At 49.4% G+C, this 17,752-nt stretch overlaps 9 protein-coding genes; 3 read left to right on the forward strand and 6 right to left on the reverse strand.

Annotated features, from left to right (window-relative positions):
- Nucleotides 1-85: 85 nt before the first annotated feature.
- FFUJ_04638 (uncharacterized protein) lies at nucleotides 86-742 on the reverse strand (the record flags this gene model as incomplete). The annotated part of the gene is made up of 1 exon (XM_023572053.1): nucleotides 86-742. The coding sequence occupies one exon, from the start codon at nucleotides 740-742 to the stop codon at nucleotides 86-88; it is 657 nt and encodes a 218-aa protein (XP_023426248.1).
- Nucleotides 743-2,804: 2,062 nt separating this feature from the next.
- FFUJ_04637 (probable 40S ribosomal protein S27-2) lies at nucleotides 2,805-3,341 on the reverse strand (the record flags this gene model as incomplete). XM_023572054.1 has 3 exons in its annotated part: nucleotides 2,805-2,987; nucleotides 3,038-3,100; nucleotides 3,339-3,341. 3 exons carry the CDS (start codon nucleotides 3,339-3,341, stop codon nucleotides 2,805-2,807), a joined length of 249 nt encoding a protein of 82 aa, XP_023427212.1.
- Nucleotides 3,342-3,838: 497 nt separating this feature from the next.
- FFUJ_04636 (phosducin-like protein) lies at nucleotides 3,839-4,674 on the forward strand (the record flags this gene model as incomplete). XM_023572055.1 has 2 exons in its annotated part: nucleotides 3,839-3,903; nucleotides 3,957-4,674. The coding sequence occupies 2 exons, from the start codon at nucleotides 3,839-3,841 to the stop codon at nucleotides 4,672-4,674; spliced, it is 783 nt and encodes a 260-aa protein (XP_023426249.1).
- Nucleotides 4,675-5,632: 958 nt separating this feature from the next.
- Nucleotides 5,633-7,180, reverse strand: FFUJ_04635 (uncharacterized protein; the record flags this gene model as incomplete). Its single annotated transcript, XM_023572056.1, has 1 exon — nucleotides 5,633-7,180. The coding sequence occupies one exon, from the start codon at nucleotides 7,178-7,180 to the stop codon at nucleotides 5,633-5,635; it is 1,548 nt and encodes a 515-aa protein (XP_023426250.1).
- Nucleotides 7,181-7,920: 740 nt separating this feature from the next.
- FFUJ_04634 (uncharacterized protein) lies at nucleotides 7,921-8,640 on the reverse strand (the record flags this gene model as incomplete). XM_023572057.1 has 2 exons in its annotated part: nucleotides 7,921-8,192; nucleotides 8,250-8,640. The coding sequence occupies 2 exons, from the start codon at nucleotides 8,638-8,640 to the stop codon at nucleotides 7,921-7,923; spliced, it is 663 nt and encodes a 220-aa protein (XP_023426251.1).
- Nucleotides 8,641-9,244: 604 nt separating this feature from the next.
- On the forward strand, nucleotides 9,245-9,794 carry FFUJ_04633 (probable TIM17-mitochondrial inner membrane import translocase subunit; the record flags this gene model as incomplete). XM_023572058.1 has 2 exons in its annotated part: nucleotides 9,245-9,313; nucleotides 9,405-9,794. 2 exons carry the CDS (start codon nucleotides 9,245-9,247, stop codon nucleotides 9,792-9,794), a joined length of 459 nt encoding a protein of 152 aa, XP_023426252.1.
- A 527-nt stretch (nucleotides 9,795-10,321) lies between these two features.
- On the reverse strand, nucleotides 10,322-11,732 carry FFUJ_04632 (related to putative L-asparaginase precursor; the record flags this gene model as incomplete). XM_023572059.1 has 2 exons in its annotated part: nucleotides 10,322-11,533; nucleotides 11,595-11,732. The coding sequence occupies 2 exons, from the start codon at nucleotides 11,730-11,732 to the stop codon at nucleotides 10,322-10,324; spliced, it is 1,350 nt and encodes a 449-aa protein (XP_023426253.1).
- Nucleotides 11,733-12,265: 533 nt separating this feature from the next.
- FFUJ_04631 (uncharacterized protein) lies at nucleotides 12,266-14,048 on the reverse strand (the record flags this gene model as incomplete). XM_023572060.1 has 2 exons in its annotated part: nucleotides 12,266-13,837; nucleotides 13,905-14,048. 2 exons carry the CDS (start codon nucleotides 14,046-14,048, stop codon nucleotides 12,266-12,268), a joined length of 1,716 nt encoding a protein of 571 aa, XP_023426254.1.
- A 1,302-nt stretch (nucleotides 14,049-15,350) lies between these two features.
- FFUJ_04630 (uncharacterized protein) lies at nucleotides 15,351-17,695 on the forward strand (the record flags this gene model as incomplete). XM_023572061.1 has 2 exons in its annotated part: nucleotides 15,351-15,493; nucleotides 15,553-17,695. The coding sequence occupies 2 exons, from the start codon at nucleotides 15,351-15,353 to the stop codon at nucleotides 17,693-17,695; spliced, it is 2,286 nt and encodes a 761-aa protein (XP_023426255.1).
- Between the last annotated feature and the right edge of the window lie 57 nt (nucleotides 17,696-17,752).

Raw genomic sequence — 17,752 nt, forward strand, 5'->3', positions numbered from 1 at the left:
CCAAAGCTTGTGACGCCGTGACATAGCTTCTAGTGAACATGAAAACATACAAAGCTCTGCTTGAGCCAGTGAACAACACTGTGACTTAGTTGGCCATATCCATCTCGGGATTGACGAGGAAATCAGCCTCATCAAAGTCAGATCCTGAGTTGCGGTTGTCCTGACCAAAGCTCCTTAAACCGGCACCCTTTCGTGAAACTGGGATAGCCATGACTCGAGGATTTCCATGGTTGCCCATGTCAAAGCTCGAGTCAAGCTCATCGTCATCCTCGTCGAAAATTCGCTTTCGAGAACCGTCGTGCGACTCGCCCTCCGCACTCTCTTGCGACATGGTGAGTTCGGGGAGAGCGTCGAGGTCTGGTACATCATCCTCGAATTCTGGCTGGGTGTCAAGACCGCCGACCTTGTTGATTCCGCAGAAGGGGAGAAGCTCTCGGGAAACACCTTTGCCGGGTGCCTTTGCAGTGGCTGTAGAAACATGTACAGGCGCATTATCTGTCCAGAGCTTGAAAGCACTGGTGCCCTTTGTCTTGTAGCCTTCAGGGACAGACTTGCGAACTCGCATACCGACACTGAGAAGGTTGGCCTGGACGTTTGAAGGAAGAGTAGGTTGCATGGGCTTGTCGGCCTCAGCAATCGCAGATTCATCGGATGATCGGGCATTGAAGAAGGAAGTAATTTGGCGTTGAGATGGGTCGGCAGAGGCGCCGGCGAATTGACGCTTGATACGAGGAGTAGACATGATGACAGATTTAGAGCAAGTTGGAGTGAAGTTGTAGTGTTGATGATTGATCCAAAAAGAATCGTCAATAGGTGTTACGCCGACGGAATGATGTTGCGGTTAGGATCGCAGTAAGCAACGAAAGACAAGAAAGTCAAGTACAGAAACAGAGTTCAAGAGTGGTAGAGTGGAGAGTTTGTCAATGGACAGAATTGAAGAGAGGCAAGGTCTTGTAAGAACGCAGATGACGTCGCAATCGAGGGGAGAAAACAAGGGTTCAAAAGGAGAACAGAGCGAAGAGGGGGCTTCTGCGTGAAACAAGTCGAGGGCCAATATTGGCTTGTTGCTGGGGTGAGGAAAGGAACAGGGTCAAAGAAAGTGAAGCGCCCTTGTCTTGCCCCAAGACGACGGCGATCCCCAAAGCGGCCTTGACAGTCCAATCATCTAACAGCAATTTCTCACTGTGGGACCCGGACTCCCGCGTTTTGACGCGATCTTGTCGTGCCGCTTTCGCGTAAATTGATAAATGGGGATTTGGGTATTGGTCCGCTGAGTCATCTGACAGTGCACCTTTATCTAATCAGCCTCACTGTGTATAGAGAAAAGAGACGGAAACATCGTTAAATGCTATGTAGACGTATGCAATTCCGTATTTATATACAGATTCAGTTTTGATTTTATTTATGTAGGCATACTAGGTCAATATGAAAGACTAAATATCTAAGCAGGTATTCTATCAGAATGGTAGAGTGGCTTGATCTTGCACTTTTCACCCAAAGATCAGCAAGGGTACAGATGGAGGCAAGGCGGTGGCAAACCAACACCTGAAGGCAAGCTGGCAAGTTCTAGCAATTTCAGGATTGACAACGCCGAACTTGAAGTGCTTAAATATAGGTACTTGTACTCTGTAGTTGAAGCTCCACTTCGAATTTGCCATCCATGGTGAGCCTAAGGCCAGATGAAAGACTTACCAACTCGGGTATATCGTCACACGAGGTTGTCACATGAGTAATACAAGATCATCCATTGTGTCAATGTACTAGTATCTTTTCACGCTGAAGACTTTCACGGGCTAAGTTCGGTTTTTATCATGAAATGGAGCTGAAACTATGAGGAAAGCAAAATCTGTTTGATAGTGGATGTTCTGAGGTTCAGATCTTCACGAGTCTCATTCCATCCAATGATCATCAACTATGACTCGAACTACATTGCATTGAGCTTAAGGCGAAATACCTTCAAACATCATTTCGCGGGGTAATTGGTTCCCCAGGTTCTCATGAAAACTAGTTAACATTAAATTGCTTAGTTGAGTTGCCTTAGGCTTTCGTGGGCGGCAGAGCGGATGAGCCTCTCTGGGTCGAGTCATTCGTTGAGCCGACGACCAGGCAAACTGTGAGGAGGGGTCTAGGCTGCTGTCGATGACACTGTATACCACCAATCATCATCAAGTAGATTCAACTCAACAGCGATAGCTCTGGTGAGGAGTATGGTCGGCAAAGATTAACAAGAGATAGAAAAGTCATAGCATCATAGCACTTCATCAATAGCAGTGTGCTCTACGACAGGCACGATAGCATCACAACTCAATCGCATCGACTAGAAACATTCACGTCAACAAGAAGGTGATGTGGAAACCATTGTGAATTTCGCAAAAGCACAGTGACCATCCTCCGCTACCCACTGCACCCGGGTATGAAGCGATCATCAACCAGCGGTTCCACGTCCTCGTGTCCAGCTAGCCTAGCCAGGCCAGTCCGGACACTCGTGAAGGCTTTCTCCAGCTTTCCACCCATGCAGTGCTTTTTTTTCCTTCCTGCCTCGAGAAGACTCTTTAGTACAAGGCGCGCAACGGAAAAACAAAAAGAAGAATGATGTGCCATGCAAGATATCCGGAGACCCCAAACGCCCCTATTCTGGGTGCCCCATCTTCTATCTGCAAAGAGGTTTTTGGTAGATGTTCGCAACGTCGGTTTGTTCTATCCGTCCATGTCGAGGTTGTGTTTTTGCAGATCCGAGATGACCACCATGAGTTGAACCGTAAGAGTCATGAGTACCCAAGGAGATAAAACCGCCGCGAAGCAGTTTACTTCCGTCGGAAAGAGCAGCCCTCGGTCAATCTAGCCTTACCACCGGTAGGCTGGCAGAGGACAGTGGTGCATCCCTGGCAGATGACGACGGTCTGGGCGTGAGAGAAGACGGTGGTGATGGTGAAACATCCGGGGCACTTGACGTCCATGAAGAAGGATCGAGGGGCGGGCACGAGGGTCTAGTATTGTCAGAGTTTTGTCGTTATTTAAATTTGTCGATGCATCGTACCTTGAGCTTGTGCTTCTTGGCCTCGGCGGCCGGGGAAGGGTTCAGAAGATCAACGGCGAGAACCTGAAAAGGCGGAGAGTCAGCCAGCTTGTCCCATCATCTTGCGTACGTCCTTTGCGTGTCCAATCCATAATCCATTGTGCCATCGACGTCGTGGTCGATCAAATTGATACTTTTGCCACGGGCAGCAAGATCTTTTCGAGGTCGATGCTTCCCACGTCCTTCACACACGTGGCTGTCGTCCATCCATCTCCCATCGTAGGTCCATCGTAAAATGCGTCAGAAAAAGGCAGTCGCTTACCATCTTGTCTGATTTTCTCGAAAAAGTCTTGTCGGTTTCTTGCGAGAATGGGAAAGCTTGACGAAATCCGGGATCAGATTTGAGGCTCGCAAGGTGGGTGGGAAGGAGGTAAGCGAGGAAAAGTTCGGTGGCTCTGAGGGGGACGACTGCTTCTTGCCTCTGGGCGGATTCCGCTGCCTAATCGGGTAAGCGCAATAGGGTTGTAACTTCCTTACACGTGATGAAAAAAAAACGGGCGGTAAAATTGTGGCCTTGTAGGGTAGCTCGGTGTAACATAGAGCCGTACGGAGCTTGTGCAGGTGAGATATGCTTGGAGGGGTTTATGCTAGTTATGCATCGAGAGCTTTGCTAGCTGCCTGTATCTGTACGTAAGCCAGTCGGTGATTAGGAGGAGCCTGAAGTTGAGTTGCGTCAGTCGGTCGTAGGCTGCCACTTTTAGACAATACAAATTGTACTGAGGAGACTTTGGAGAATTGCTTCTATTTCTTCAGTCTCTCAACATGTCTAATCCATTAGAACAACGCATCAATGTTCCTATTGACGACCCAAATGCAGACACAGAATGGTAATTCTTTGCTACCCCTCCATACTCATGAGCTAGCTCAAACCCTGCCATAGGAATGATATTCTTCGAAAACATGGAGTTATTCCTGAGAAGCCACCCAGCCCGACTCCTATGATTGAGGAGGCTATCCTTGAAGGTCGAAGATTGGCACATGAGAATCGCTTGGAAGGCAAAGACCTTGACGAATTGGACGAACTCGAAGACGACGAAGATGAAGCTTTCTTGGAGCAATATCGCCAAAAGCGCATGGCCGAGTTGAACAGCCTACAAAAGAAGGCTCTGCATGGAAGCGTATATCCTCTATCTAAACCTGAGTATCAGCGCGAAGTCACCGACGCATCACAAAATGGACCAGTTTTTGTCAACATGACCTCTTCAATGGGCAACAATGTTGAGTCGCGGGTCTTGACTGAGCTGTGGAGACAAGCTGCGGGGGAGTACGGCGAGATCAAGTTCTGTGAGATCCGAGCGAGTCAAGCCATTGAGAACTATCCCGATCGAAACTGCCCAACAATCTTGGTATATAACAAGGGGGATATTGTGAAGCAGATTGTAACATTGGCAACAATTGGAGGCGTCCGAACAACTATGCAACAGATTGACAACCTCTTGGTCGAAGTTGGTGCTGTACCTGATTCTGACATGCGTATTGTCAAGAGAAGGCAAGCTGCCGAGGATGCTGAGGAGGAGAGATTGGCTGGGAAAGCTATCAAGACGGGAACGGCTGGAAGGTCACGGAACGTTGACAGTGAGGATGATGACTGGGATTGAAGGCGCTACGAAAGAATTTCGTGGCTTTGGTCGAAGTGACCATTGGATTGGCCAGCGTCAGACATTTTGCAAATCTCCATGTCCTAACGCAAAGCCGTAACGGATGTTGCTCTAGTTCTTGTCAGATGTGATGAAGACCTATGCGGCCGGCCCTGAGTCATGACGACTCTTTCGAGAAAGATCGGGTTTTCACTCTACAATATTTTCAGAGCCTCAAAAAAAACCACTTGCGCAACCAGGCTCAAGACAGGAAAGGGAACTGCATATTCCTGCGAGGGACAGTCTCGTACATTATCCGTCCTTGCTTTACGACAAGTTCAAGACGGGGCGTTGATCAACAATTGGGAACCAAGAGGCCCCGTGGCCATGTATGCGCGTAGTACATGCGCATAACAAAATACACATGACTCCTAAGCATTCTATCACCGCGTGCTGTGGGCAGTGCGATGGTATGATCGCTGAGGCTGCTAGCGTATGATCTTCCTGTAAAATAAAACCTTCAGAAACTGCTGTACTTGTAATTGGAATGTTCCCAAGGGAGGCTTGAAAACTCGTTGTATCAGTAGGGTCGTACGGCATATGCTTATCATATCAAGAATCTGTTGTAATACTGAGCCACATTCCCAAGATGCACAACGTAACCCTTGCAGGCCAAGAGATAACAAAGATCAAAGCTTGCTTGTCTTGCTGATCTGGGTTGCCGGGATTACTAGGCGGCGTCGCATGCATGCACTTGAAAGAGACAGGGGACAGGTTGTGATCTGACCAAGGATGTAAGTGACCAACTCCACGAGTAGTGACACAACCCAGCCTTAGCGATTCTCCTGTATGTAAGCATCAGCGAAGTTAGCACGCGTGCAGGGCAGGTCTGTATGTTTGCGAAAAGACAGTGCAGGGTATCATTAAAGCCCCCTTCAATCTGTTACTCCTTCGAACGCCATTTATCCAAATATGCTTGCTAGCTTTCCTCATTTGTCACTGTGACAAGATTTCCGCTCGGCAGCCCCCAGCTGCTCTTATCAATGTCTCCCGGGCGGCATCGCCATGAGCATCCCCGATTAACGAACGGGATCGTCCTCTCGCCTTCTGCCATGCTCAACGGTGTCATCCGTACAAGGGCTGGGCTATCGTGGCTAGCCCTGTTACAAGCCCGAACTTCTCGCCATTCAACCCACTTGGTGGTGGGAATGACCATTGATTTTCGACAGCGTGAGCACGACAATCCGCCAGCCTCTTTCTGCCTTTGCGCTCGCTCCAGGAGTTTCCTGAGATGGTTGAGCCCTTCAGGGATGTAGTACGGCATCTCTGAAAGCTGAGTGCTGGAGTAGCAAGCTCGAAGAGCTGTCTCAAGAAGACTAGGCACACGGCTTGCACCTTCGAGGCGTTGTGACTCTGTCATGGATGAGACTGAGGACGATGGGCAAAACTCGGGCTCTCCTTCATCAATGGGCAGAATGAGTTTTGTATGGTCTGTTGGGAACTTGAAGTCTGAAAGAATTCTTCCCGTACTGTCTGAGAGCTGTAGAGGACTTCGACCTAGTGCACGACTCACTAAACGTGGCGTCGGCGAGGCTCCCGCCTCGGCCTGGAAGAAGAGTGTGCTGCTCAGCTGAGAATCTGTCGATTCTAAGCTCTCATTTGGTTGCCAGAATGGATTAGGATGTACAACAAGTTTGTCAAGTTTGCTATCTGGTGCGAAAAGCTCCAGCAACTCCACGGGCAAATGCCGTAAACGATTATGTGATACGTTGAGTTCCTTCAGATGGTGGAGTTTCGCAACAGCGGGGGGGAGTTCGGTGAGCTTGTTATGGCGGAGGCTCAGGATTGTGAGATGCGTTAGATCGAAGATGGCACCAGGAACACGAGTCAACCGGTTCTGGGCCATATAGATCTTAAGCTCGGGATCCTTCTGCTCGAAGGCAACATCCTTGGTCACGACAGGGATGCAGGTAAACTGCGACAAAGGACTGATTGTATCATTTGAGACATCTTCCAGTCCCAATGACCAAAAGTCAATTGTCTCCTCGCCCGCGTCAAGGCAGGCGCGGACTCTGTCACGCGCAACTTGTTCAGCTCTTGAGACGCGGCGCACGACGCGATCAAGTTGCGGAAGTCTGGGTTTTGGAACTTCGGGTACTGTTTCTAGTACATCGCTCTCATTACCATCACTGCCGAGGAAGACACCACTGTCTGCCTGTCGCGTCCACTGACGCCTCTGCTTGGGGACGTGAAGCTCACTGAAGGTTGAGTCGGAAGAGGTGGGATGTTGCTGGAACCATGAACCAATGTACCTCTTCTTTCGTCTCCCTTCTACGTAATTGTCCAATGCTGGGTCATCGTCACTGGAGAATATGGCGGGATCACTTGAATTGTTGAAAGTTGAGGATGGCGCGTGCTTTGAAGCGGCATTGCGGACGCGTTTCCGAGGATTGTTGCTGAAGGTTTGCGATTGCTCGTCCCACGACACAGCGGGGAGAACAGGTAGAGATAATTCTTCCGACGACATTGGCGATAAATAAAGATGATGTTCTTCAAACTGATGTTACTCGAAAACACATGAAAAAAGATTTGAAGTGGTGCAAGAACTGAGACCTGGCTTGTCCAACGCGACTCGACTTGACATTGAATGCAGAGTGACGATGGAGACCTAATGGAATACAGGGTTCAATTGCCCCCACTGGCGCACTGAACCTGCCATGAACCTTTCCGTTACTGGGTGCGCACGTGCCATTGCCAGCCACTCGGCCCCTAGCGAGCCAGCGGTTTCAGGGTCCTCACGAAGATTCCATCAGTGAACACGATGGATGGACCCATTGATAAGATGATCAGATAACGGCAAACTCACAAGTGTGTCCTCACTTACTTTTCTTCTTCTCATCGATTTCGTCTAACATTCGTTGAAAAGACATTCTATTGAATTAGATATGATCCTGGTAGGACCATCGCGGCAGTATTCTACTATGACTCCTTTCTTGCGACCAAAAGGGATTAGAGACGAACTTCCACATAGCAAGGCCACTTAAATAACCACAATGAAATCTCCAACACGGAGTACGATTGAACTCTTTGGAGTTCTCATTAAAATCCCTGAGGCATAGTGACCACATCTAAATGCCTGCTCGAAAATCCGGTCAGCAATGCTGAATGAATGGGCAAGGCTACAAATATACTACTACTATATTGCACCAAATGCCTATGCTAGCTACGTACTCAATTTACAAGACGATTGCCTTATTCACTTGCCATTCACTGACTCTCTTTGTTAATTGGTCGACCTCCAACAGGACGAATCATCAGAGGAACTGTAACATCTGAAGGACCGCCCCAGCTCGAAAAGTCAGACATATGGCGATCAACTTCCTCGAAGCCAAATTTCTCATAAAGCTTTCGTCCTTGAACTGAAGATTCTAAACATGCCGGAACGCCCAGACGATCAGCTTCCGCGAGGCCCGAATTGAGTAATAAGGAGGCTGCTCCACGTCTGTGGTGCTTCGGGTCTGTATGCAGGAGTTTCAGATCTAAGGGTTTTGGCTAGTCAGAGAACATATCGAATAAGATCCAATATTGAGACGTACAGACATATGGCTTTCCTTTCATGTAATTCACCCTCATGTTGTCCATACCTCCGAAGAAGAGTTCGCATGCTTCCGCATTACAGCTCGGTCCCCGATAAGAAGGGAAAGAATGTTGCTCCTCTGTTGGTGGAGTCTCCCAGATATACCACATAGCAAAGGCAATCATCTGGTCTTCCTCTTTCTCTATATCAGTATCGATGACTTTGGCCCATCGACAGGCCGCATCCTTCCGGCGAGAGGCAACGAGATCCGCGACTCTTGTGGAGGACTCAGAAGTTCTCCCTCCTGGAAACAACACTGCGCCTACTGGACTCGGGCCATAGGCAACGGTCTCAATGGCCACAGCTCTATGGGCATCGGTTTCGGTAGCTGGCAAGACTTTGAGAGGCATGGTGCACACTTGGCGATGGAGGGAAAATCCACATTGTTAGGCACAAGACTCTACTACCTTAAATAAATGCCGGCTACTTCGTATACTACATTTGCATGGGTTTACGATTTCACATCAATCCTCGGCGAGCCTGAATAGGCATGTCGTTGAGCTCCTGTTCCGCTGTCGGCTGGGACGGGATCTGGGGTTTAGTGGGGCAATACTGACGAAATCCTGGGTAAGAAAACGAAGAGTACCCCCAACAAACAGCTCCAGAATCGCAAAAAAAGAAGAGACAAACTCTTACAAAATGATCTTAGCTGGGAGCTTGTTCTGAGTCCAGCTTTGGACTGCACCCTCTTTGCTTCATCTTCAGACAGGAGTGATTAATGGCTGGTCAAGTGGAAACTTCGAGCTGCCGAGGCCGGTTTAAACCGTTATCGATAATCGGATAATCCAACAGCCGCCACCGAAAAATTCACTCGTTGCGCGATTCAAGGCCCGGTTGGCCGCAACCTTTTATGGCGACCTCACATTTTTCAATACCAAAACCTCGCCGTCATCAGCCTCGTCCTCGAACCCTCGCCCTCCCCCACCATTACAACTTTAATACACATAATCAGCCATGGATCACGGACGAGACCCCTGCCCTTGGGTCATTCTTAATGACTTTGGTGGTGCTTTTTGCATGGGCGTAAGTTTAGCCCTACGTGCTGTGGACGATCGATTACAGCGACAATTGCGATGACTGTAAACCGGGACGCAGCTAACATTTGCCTTGCTAGGCTATTGGTGGTACCATCTGGCACGGAATCAAGGGCTTCCGCAACTCCCCCTATGGCGAGCGACGTATTGGCGCCATCACAGCCATCAAGATGCGCGCCCCGGTTCTCGGTGGTAACTTTGGTGTCTGGGGTGGCCTCTTCTCAACGTTCGACTGCGCTGTGAAGGGTGTTCGCCAGAAGGAGGATCCTTACAACGCTATCATTGCTGGTTTCTTCACTGGTGGTTCTCTCGCCATCCGAGGTGGCTACAAGGCCGCTCGAAACGGTGCCATCGGTTGTGCTGTTCTTCTTGCCGTCATCGAGGGTGTTGGTATTGGTTTCTCAAAGATGCTTGCTGGTAGCACCAAGTTAGAAGCTCCTCAGCCTCCACCTCAGGAGGCCACTCTGTGAGCCAGCATCTGACGAAACGAAATACTATGATCGATAAATGACGATCGAACAACCTTCGACTCCCCCACTCTCAACTCCACCACCACGACCAACAAATTCTCCGGGTCGGGCTTTCGAAGAGCCATGCCTCTTGTATTTTAAGCACCAATATCACCACCACGACGAACAAAAATCTGGCAGACGTTTTAATCCTTTCAATTCGCATCGGGTCGGCGTTCCATGTATAATAGAACAAGATATCGGAAGGGTTTCGGGAAGGTGGAATCTGGTTTAGCGATGGAGTTGCCATACTTCTTGCGAATACAGACTAACTTATGTCTGATGAGGAAAAAGAGAGCGACTGTGTATTATACCAAGCGACGGAGAGAAACTTGGGAGTGCACGTGGACCATCAGCTCCAAGAGATATTGGAATGGGAAATTCCTGCTGCAGATATTTATGCTGCGTTTATTTATCGCGGATTGGGTACAGAACGAATATAAATGACATTCCTGTTCACTCTATGGGCACTCAATGCTTTCGCTTGTCTATAGATCGCTCGACGGCTCATTGCTGAAGATGCTCATTTGGGGCTCTCCCTCGTCATCAATCCAGGCTCGAAACATGCCTCCGCAGTTGAAATCCATTAGGACTTCAGACCGAGTCTCAATGATTTGGCCATGCGAATCACGAACGACAACACTCTCGATGCCAATGATGCCGCCTTCACCCTCACCTGTCCGGCGCCATCTATCACCCGCACTTCTTTCCAGCTCTCCGCCTGGGCCTGCAACATGAGTTACAGCCTTGGAACCCGACTCTGGTTTCCACCTCGCCATAGCTGCAAGGGTTCGTAGCGCATTTGTCCTCAGAAAGGAATCGCCGTTGCCAGTTCCAGAGCCACCAATGGATCTCGTGGTTGAGACTCGTTTACCACTGAGCTCGAGGGGAGTATACGTCACAGGAGTCGGAAAGCAGTCTGCCAAAGTTCCTCTCAGAACATCGCTGAGCACCAGTGAGGGGGCCGGCTGGGTCATGGCATTCTTCAAGCGATCCCACGTGGACGACCCGGTCGGATCACCATCCTCGGTCCATTCCTCTGCCCAGAAGCCTGACCCAATTGCAGGCGTGTCGCCAATACGACCAGTGAGCTTATTCGTTAGACCTCCTGTACTGGTTGCGGCGCAGATCACGCCGTCTTGATCAAGGGCTACTGCTCCGCATGTTCCTTGAGGTAGATACTCAGTCGCACTCCAGGTTGCTTGCCCCTGACCTTTCTTTTCTCTCTTAAGAGCCCGGATATGCTCATCCCAACGACGTTGGGTGAAGAAGTAACTAGGGTCGACAAGTTCTAGTCCGTACTGTTGCGCGAGTTGCTCGGCGGCCTTTCCATAGAGCTGTGTATGTCCCTGTGCGGATGGGACATCAAGATCGCCTGACTTGACTCCTCGGGGATTCGCCTCCAGATCGTCTTCGCCATGTTCAAGCATTGCTCGGGCTAGGAGGATGGGATTCTTCACATGGCGTAGACCCATGACACCGACACCTCGCTTCTTATAACCACGGGATACCATGACTGAGGCCTCTAGTTCAATGACTCCATCGCGAGTGAACACAGCGCCGTGTCCGCTGTTGAATAGGGGATTGTTCTCCAGAAGACGGACTGCGTAGGTTGCGGTATCTAAAGCTGAAGGCAGCTTCTTGGATGACTTTTCCGAGACTATCTCATGACTTCTCATGTACTGGTCCGCTCTGGTGACCTAAAAGACCAATTAGATACTTAAGAATATGGGCTTCTCATGCTACTGTTTATGAACTTACAATGTCAATGAGAGCTTTACGATAAGCCCGAAACTGTTCCGGTGGGTACGTATCGTGCTGGATATTACCTGCGCCTCCGTGAATGATCAGACGAGGCTTCAGTCTGGGTGTTGTTTGTTCTTGAACTCGGTACTCCATCTTTGGTGGTCACAACCAAGTTATTGGAACTTAGAAACCATGATAGTGAAATCAAGGGATGGACAATCTCCCCCCGCTGATTGCTAAAGATGAGCATTACGACATATACGGAGCCCCACTCGTGATCAAACCCAACATGGGTTCATCCGGGCAATGAGAGGAGATAATGACATATTTTGAGGAAAATATTGCCGCCTTTTAATTCAACATATTGTAGATCAGATTTTTCAGGGATATATGCTCATAATATTATACATGAATATTTCTTCAATCAACTCCTAAGTTTGACAAGAGTTTCATGTTGCCCTAACACCATGCAAATGCGCCTATTCATAGGCTCTTTTTCAATCATATCGAAGTTAAACGCCCAAGATTATAATACCCAATGGCAAGCACAGGAATTGTGACATTATGCTTGAGCCAGTACGATAGACAACTTAACTGCTTTGTCTATATCCTTTGGTCGTAAGCCTGGCGTGCGACCTAAACAGACTGCCCTGCTTGTCATTTCTATACGTTGTTAGTTACTGGCTTCATAACACAAGTTGAAGGAACTCGCCTGCTACTAGTCGATTCACGTCCATCGTCACTTTTGTCTTCATCCAACTAGCATCTGTGGCCCAATCTCGAGGAAAATATGATGAATCCATCAGAGATCCCATCCCTGCACCGAACTGCCCAGGATTGGTTGCCTCAACTGTTGGTATAATGTTGATGAAGTCAACACCCATTGCAGGTGCCATGAGAGGAGCTTGTGTCATTGACGCTGTGGTGGTAGCGAGGGTGGTAGGTATCGTGCTTTGCCACATACTCGTTATGTCACTTGTGGCTTGTTGAGACGGCATATAAGGCGCCTGGCTTGACGCAGGGGGTTGCTGCGTTCCGAAGAAGCTGCTGCTCGTTCCTAAGCCCGAAAGATCCGGAGTTGCGTCAAACGAGCCCATATCAATTTCAGCATCAATAAAATCCACGTTAGCAGGTATCACGATACCCCGTTGACGTAGATATGTTTCCACCTCATCTGCATCGAAGAAGTCCCCTTCAAATCCCTGGTACATCATTCGCATGCGAGTATCAATATGATCTCCTTTGGCCGCTTCAACATCTGGGTTAAAAGGGCCCATTGAAAACCCAGTCATCTCCTGTGGCTTCATATGCTGTGCCAACCCTTGATTTCCTAGCGGTATCGCGTTCCCGTTGGCTCCTGTTGCTGTACTTCCTCCGGCTTCTCCGTTATTTGGGAAGAAAGTCCCAGCACCACCCAGGTTTGTGAAAGGGTACCTCCAGACAAACATTGATTCCTGGCTCACTCTTGCCAATGTGCTAGATATGCGGCGGATGATAGACTCCCTGGGTTCGAATAGTAGACAAAATCCAAAGACCTCAGCATATCGATGAGGAGGTGGGTTGGCCATCGATGCCAACCTCAGACCAGCCTCCAAAGTTGCTCTCTGAAGGCGGCGACCAAAACTCCGTTCTTGGGGCGCATAAGTGGCTGGCGAATGGACGTTGGGAAAGGGTGATTGGAGGAAAGGATTTTGCTCGAAACTGATTGTCGTTTGTGTGTCGTAAACCGGGAAACTTGCATTATCTGTAGTTGGCATTGTGATAATTTCGTAAGGCAGGTTCAAGGGAGGCGTAGCCTGTTGCCGTATAGTGGCGTCCGGTCTTCGTGGAGTTGACAGGCTCTTCTCCTGAGAAGCGCTAAAACCAGGTGGGTTCTGTAACATGAATTCACCACTCCCCGAGCCAGAAGTGCTAGAGTCGGAACCAGATGGGTGCCGTCCTGGGGGTTGTGACACAACTTGCTCTTGTGCTTGAGCAGAGGCCGGAGTATCTTCGATGCCATCGCGGTTTGAGTCATCGGCAGATTTCCTTGTGAGTGAGAGAAACTTGCGGGTTGTATCATTGAGACGTCTTGCAACTTCAGGTGCACCTTCCAGCATTCCCTGGGAAAGAACAAAGTCAAAAAAGTTCATGAACTCTTTGCTCATGTTTTCATTGGCATCTTCAAGATCCTTGACTTTGTCCTCAAGGGTCGTAATGGCAGTATCTTTGCGATTACGATAGGCCCTTTGAGCCAGTCGGATCTGCGTTCGACGACGCTGTGGGAATTGTTAGTCAGAATGAGATCAGGCTGAGTGAAGAGCTTGGCTCATCACATGAACTCACATCTTGAGCCGTCTCATCTCTGGTGTCAAGGCGTGGACGGCCTCTTGATCGCTTCTTACTCCGTTCCTCGTCGTTTTCTTCGGACGCCTTAGATCGCTTCCGCGCTGGCAGCGACTCGGGGGCGGTCTGAAGTTCTTCGAGCATGGTGGCTGGATTTTAAATGAGGACGTTGTGACCTGAAATGGAGGGTGTATTGAACGATGAAGTCCGGAGAGGATAGCCTCAGGGAACGCGGTCAATATGAGTCATGTGATAATCAGCCGTAGTCACAAATAATTCGAGTTTATGAATTTTTTGGCATGATCAAATGTAACTGCCGGGACAACGACTGTATGACTCCGGTGAAGCCGGATGAAGCTCGGAGCTCCGCCGATTATGCTCCGTATGCCGGGGTGGGGATTTGCGGAGGGTGCGGAGGGTACGGAGCAAAGGCGAGGATGATACTTAAATGATGGCGGAATGATAGGGGCAGAGAAGTGAGATGATGTTGGGGTTGGTGGTGAAGGGGAAAGAGGGCTGTGCATCGGCTAGGATCTCGAATGCCGATCAATGTCTGCTTATCGACTAGCGTCATAAAAGTGATGATCAATCAAGATAGGCACCTCGTTCAGGAACAGAAAACTAGGCTTTGGAACTGCTCGTTGTCTTTCCACCGGGGTGTTTTACAAGTGCTTGGGTTTAAAGGGCAACTATTTCAATGTTACACAAGACATTGTTTACTGTTCTACTCTCTGGAACAATCTATGAGATGCATTTGCACCAAGGCATCAAGCATGAGAGGGGCTTGGTCATTGCTCAGCCTTAAATGGTTAGTGGGGTTCCAGCGGATCGGAGCGACGTTTGACCCACTGAGGCAGTGTCCAAAGCGGGGGATGAATTTGGGCGGGACCAAAAGTTGATATGTAAATGCAAGACAGAGAAAGCTAACCATTGCTTGAACCAACTGTATCCAGTCTCATGCGTGCAGTAGGATCAGAGAAGATGTATACACTCGTCCACTTACATAGACTATCCATGCACCAGAAGTTTGTGTCCTTTAATCAATTAGCTGCTGTCCAACCCTCAAAGACCCTCCACTGCTTCAGGGTAGTCCTAAATGGGCCAGCTTTGCGCTGAACGCACCTAGGCCACCAAAATGTCACTGCCACTTTCGCGACAGGGGCCCGGGACTCCTACCCACCAACAAACGACTTTAGTATTATTCTGTCGTTTCATAACCTCTTCATTCACCTTCACACCAGCACCTTCAGCATATGCGCCTGGCCTGCTCTCTTTTATCTAGAAAATCAATTCCGCCAAATTCCGTCAGTCATTGTTGACCCTCTAACCATATAGATATCGGGCTTTGTCACACTATGGCTCCTATTTTACTTTGACGGCGCTACCATTTCGCGAACCACCACCGCACCCCCGACGACATCTGCTTTACCTTCAGCGTCCCTCAGCATGGGCGACTGGGCCCGGGGATGGACCAGAGTCGGGCAAACAGGTCCGACCCAGCACTATGGTCGTGTATGGGAGGCTGAGCGCGAGCTCCAGGAGCTTAGCATCATAGAAAGCTGGAATGATGATGATAGTTGGCCCGGCATGTAAGCTATTCATAGCCGATGAGCTGCGCACACCTTCGATGCTGACATTGGCTGCGCAGAAACAAACCGCTCTTCAATGGCCCCGATGCGAAGCGCTTTGACACAAAACTTGCTAAACTTGAAGATCTGGGATATGGCGCATTCGGTCGCGTCGAGAAGATCTCTTACGGGTCTGTCTGTCTTGCACGTAAAAGGATCCCACGGCGACGCGGGTTTACTATCGACGATTTGCGCAAGGAGAGCTTGACTATGCAGAAACTCGACCATCGCCATGTCGTCAAATTGGTTGCCACATACGCACCTCGAGCCCACGAATTATGCCTGCTCATCTGGCCTGCTGCCGTCTGTAACTTGAGCACTCTCCTCGAAGACTTAGAATACTTGCGCATGGGAGAAGGGGATCGTGAAGATATCCTCGAGAGGCTAGATGCTTTAGACATCAAGGATTTAAGTGCCATAGAGCAATCATCTGAAGATCAGCTTCTCCACTCGACAACAAAATGCCCACTCGAATTCTTACGCAATACAATAGGTTGCATTGCTCGCGCATTGGCCTATTGCCACCAGAATGATGTGAGGCATCTCGATATCAAGCCATCTAATATCCTGCTCAAGGCAGACCGAGTCTACCTTGCTGATTTTGGCGTCTCGAGAGATGTTAGTGGACAGGATCAAACTATGACAGAGGGAGTACCGGGAACTGAGAGATGGCGAGCTCCCGAATTGTATGCCAACAACGGTTCCAGCATGCAGTTGTCAGATATCTACTCACTTGGTTTAGTATTTCTAAATATTGCAACCGTTCTGTATAATGTTCGGTTATCCGAGTTTGACGAAGCGTTAAGATACCCATCCAGGAATACCCAGGAAGAACAGCTTCGTGAGCGAGAGCAGAAGCTGAATGCTCACCTGGAAAAGCTTACATCTCATGCCTTGGTCACCCCCCCTTTTATGTTTACCTACGAGGGCCAAGAAACAGTTCGTCCCCGGCCAGTTGTCAACTTGATTGCTCGGATGATCACACCAAACCCCAAAAACCGATTACACGCATACAAAATCGATGACAAACTATCCATGCTCGGAGGAATTCATCAAATTTATCATGGAGAGTGTTGTAAAAGGCCAATATCGTGGGTCGAAGACAAGTGGGATAAAAAGCTCACGACATTGACGAGTCTTCGAAAAGAGAACGATCACTTGAAACAAAAGGTTGCTGAGCTCGAAGGACGAGACAGAACATACGAATCTCGAGTCCAGCGCGAGGTCGACGAACATAAGCAGGCTGCGGTCCTGCTTCAAAAGAAGCTAAAAGATATGGAGGATAGGTGTCATATGTTAGAGGCAGATAATGCCAAAAGGAGGAGTAGCGCGAGTAAGCCCTCGAGCAAAATGGCGATGCCGCGACCCTACCGAAGCAGCACAACGAATCTTGAATCTGGGCCTGGGCTTGAGTCGTCACCAAAATCGAAGTCGACGCCGGTTACGCCAGCGGCAAGGCCAGCCTTTCAGCCATGGTCTCGGTCTTATCAGCGTCTCCCACCAGAGCAGAGGGCTTCACCACTCCAAAGACAAAGAGTCTCACCGCGACCCCCGAATGACATAACTCCCAGAGGTTCAATCGAATTTCCGACGTCGAGATCGCCAAGTTTCACCAATATTTCGGGTTATGCTTTGCGCTCGCGTGGATCCGGCTCGAAGCTCCCCTTGCCAATTACACCGTCTCGAAGTGAAACGCCGAATCTCAACCGTGACCAAAGCCTCACGGATAGCAGCATGTCCTCGTCAGTATTCTCTCGACATAGCATCGAGACAAATCCAACACCTCTGCAAAGCAGCCCAGCCCTGGACCGCAACCCGCTTCCTATGGACTCTGCAAAAGGACCTCAATGGGGCCAATTGTCCAGGCAGCCTGATCAACCCGATGCGAGAGTGGTGACCCCTGAACCCCAGCCAGCGCCGTCAGAGCCGAGTAGTCCTGCCTTCTCAATGCCATTTTCCACCATGTCATCCCCGAGAACTCTTCGGTCCGACCTCGCAAGCATCGACAGGGACCAGACACGCCGACCATCTGTGCCCTCACTCCAATCGTTAAAGAGTTGGGCTGAAGTCGCAAACGAGGGAAAAAAGACGTTGAAGATGATTACTCGACCACGCGCGCACTCGAATAGGTCTAATAGACAGCTGGAGGCAGAGCCTGTCTAAGAACATGTATCATGACAGAATGACGACGTTGATGAATGATGTGGATTTTTTGGGCAT

This window comes from Fusarium fujikuroi, chromosome FFUJ_chr02 (assembly GCF_900079805.1).
Source record: "Fusarium fujikuroi IMI 58289 draft genome, chromosome FFUJ_chr02".
Lineage (NCBI taxonomy): Eukaryota > Fungi > Ascomycota > Sordariomycetes > Hypocreales > Nectriaceae > Fusarium > Fusarium fujikuroi.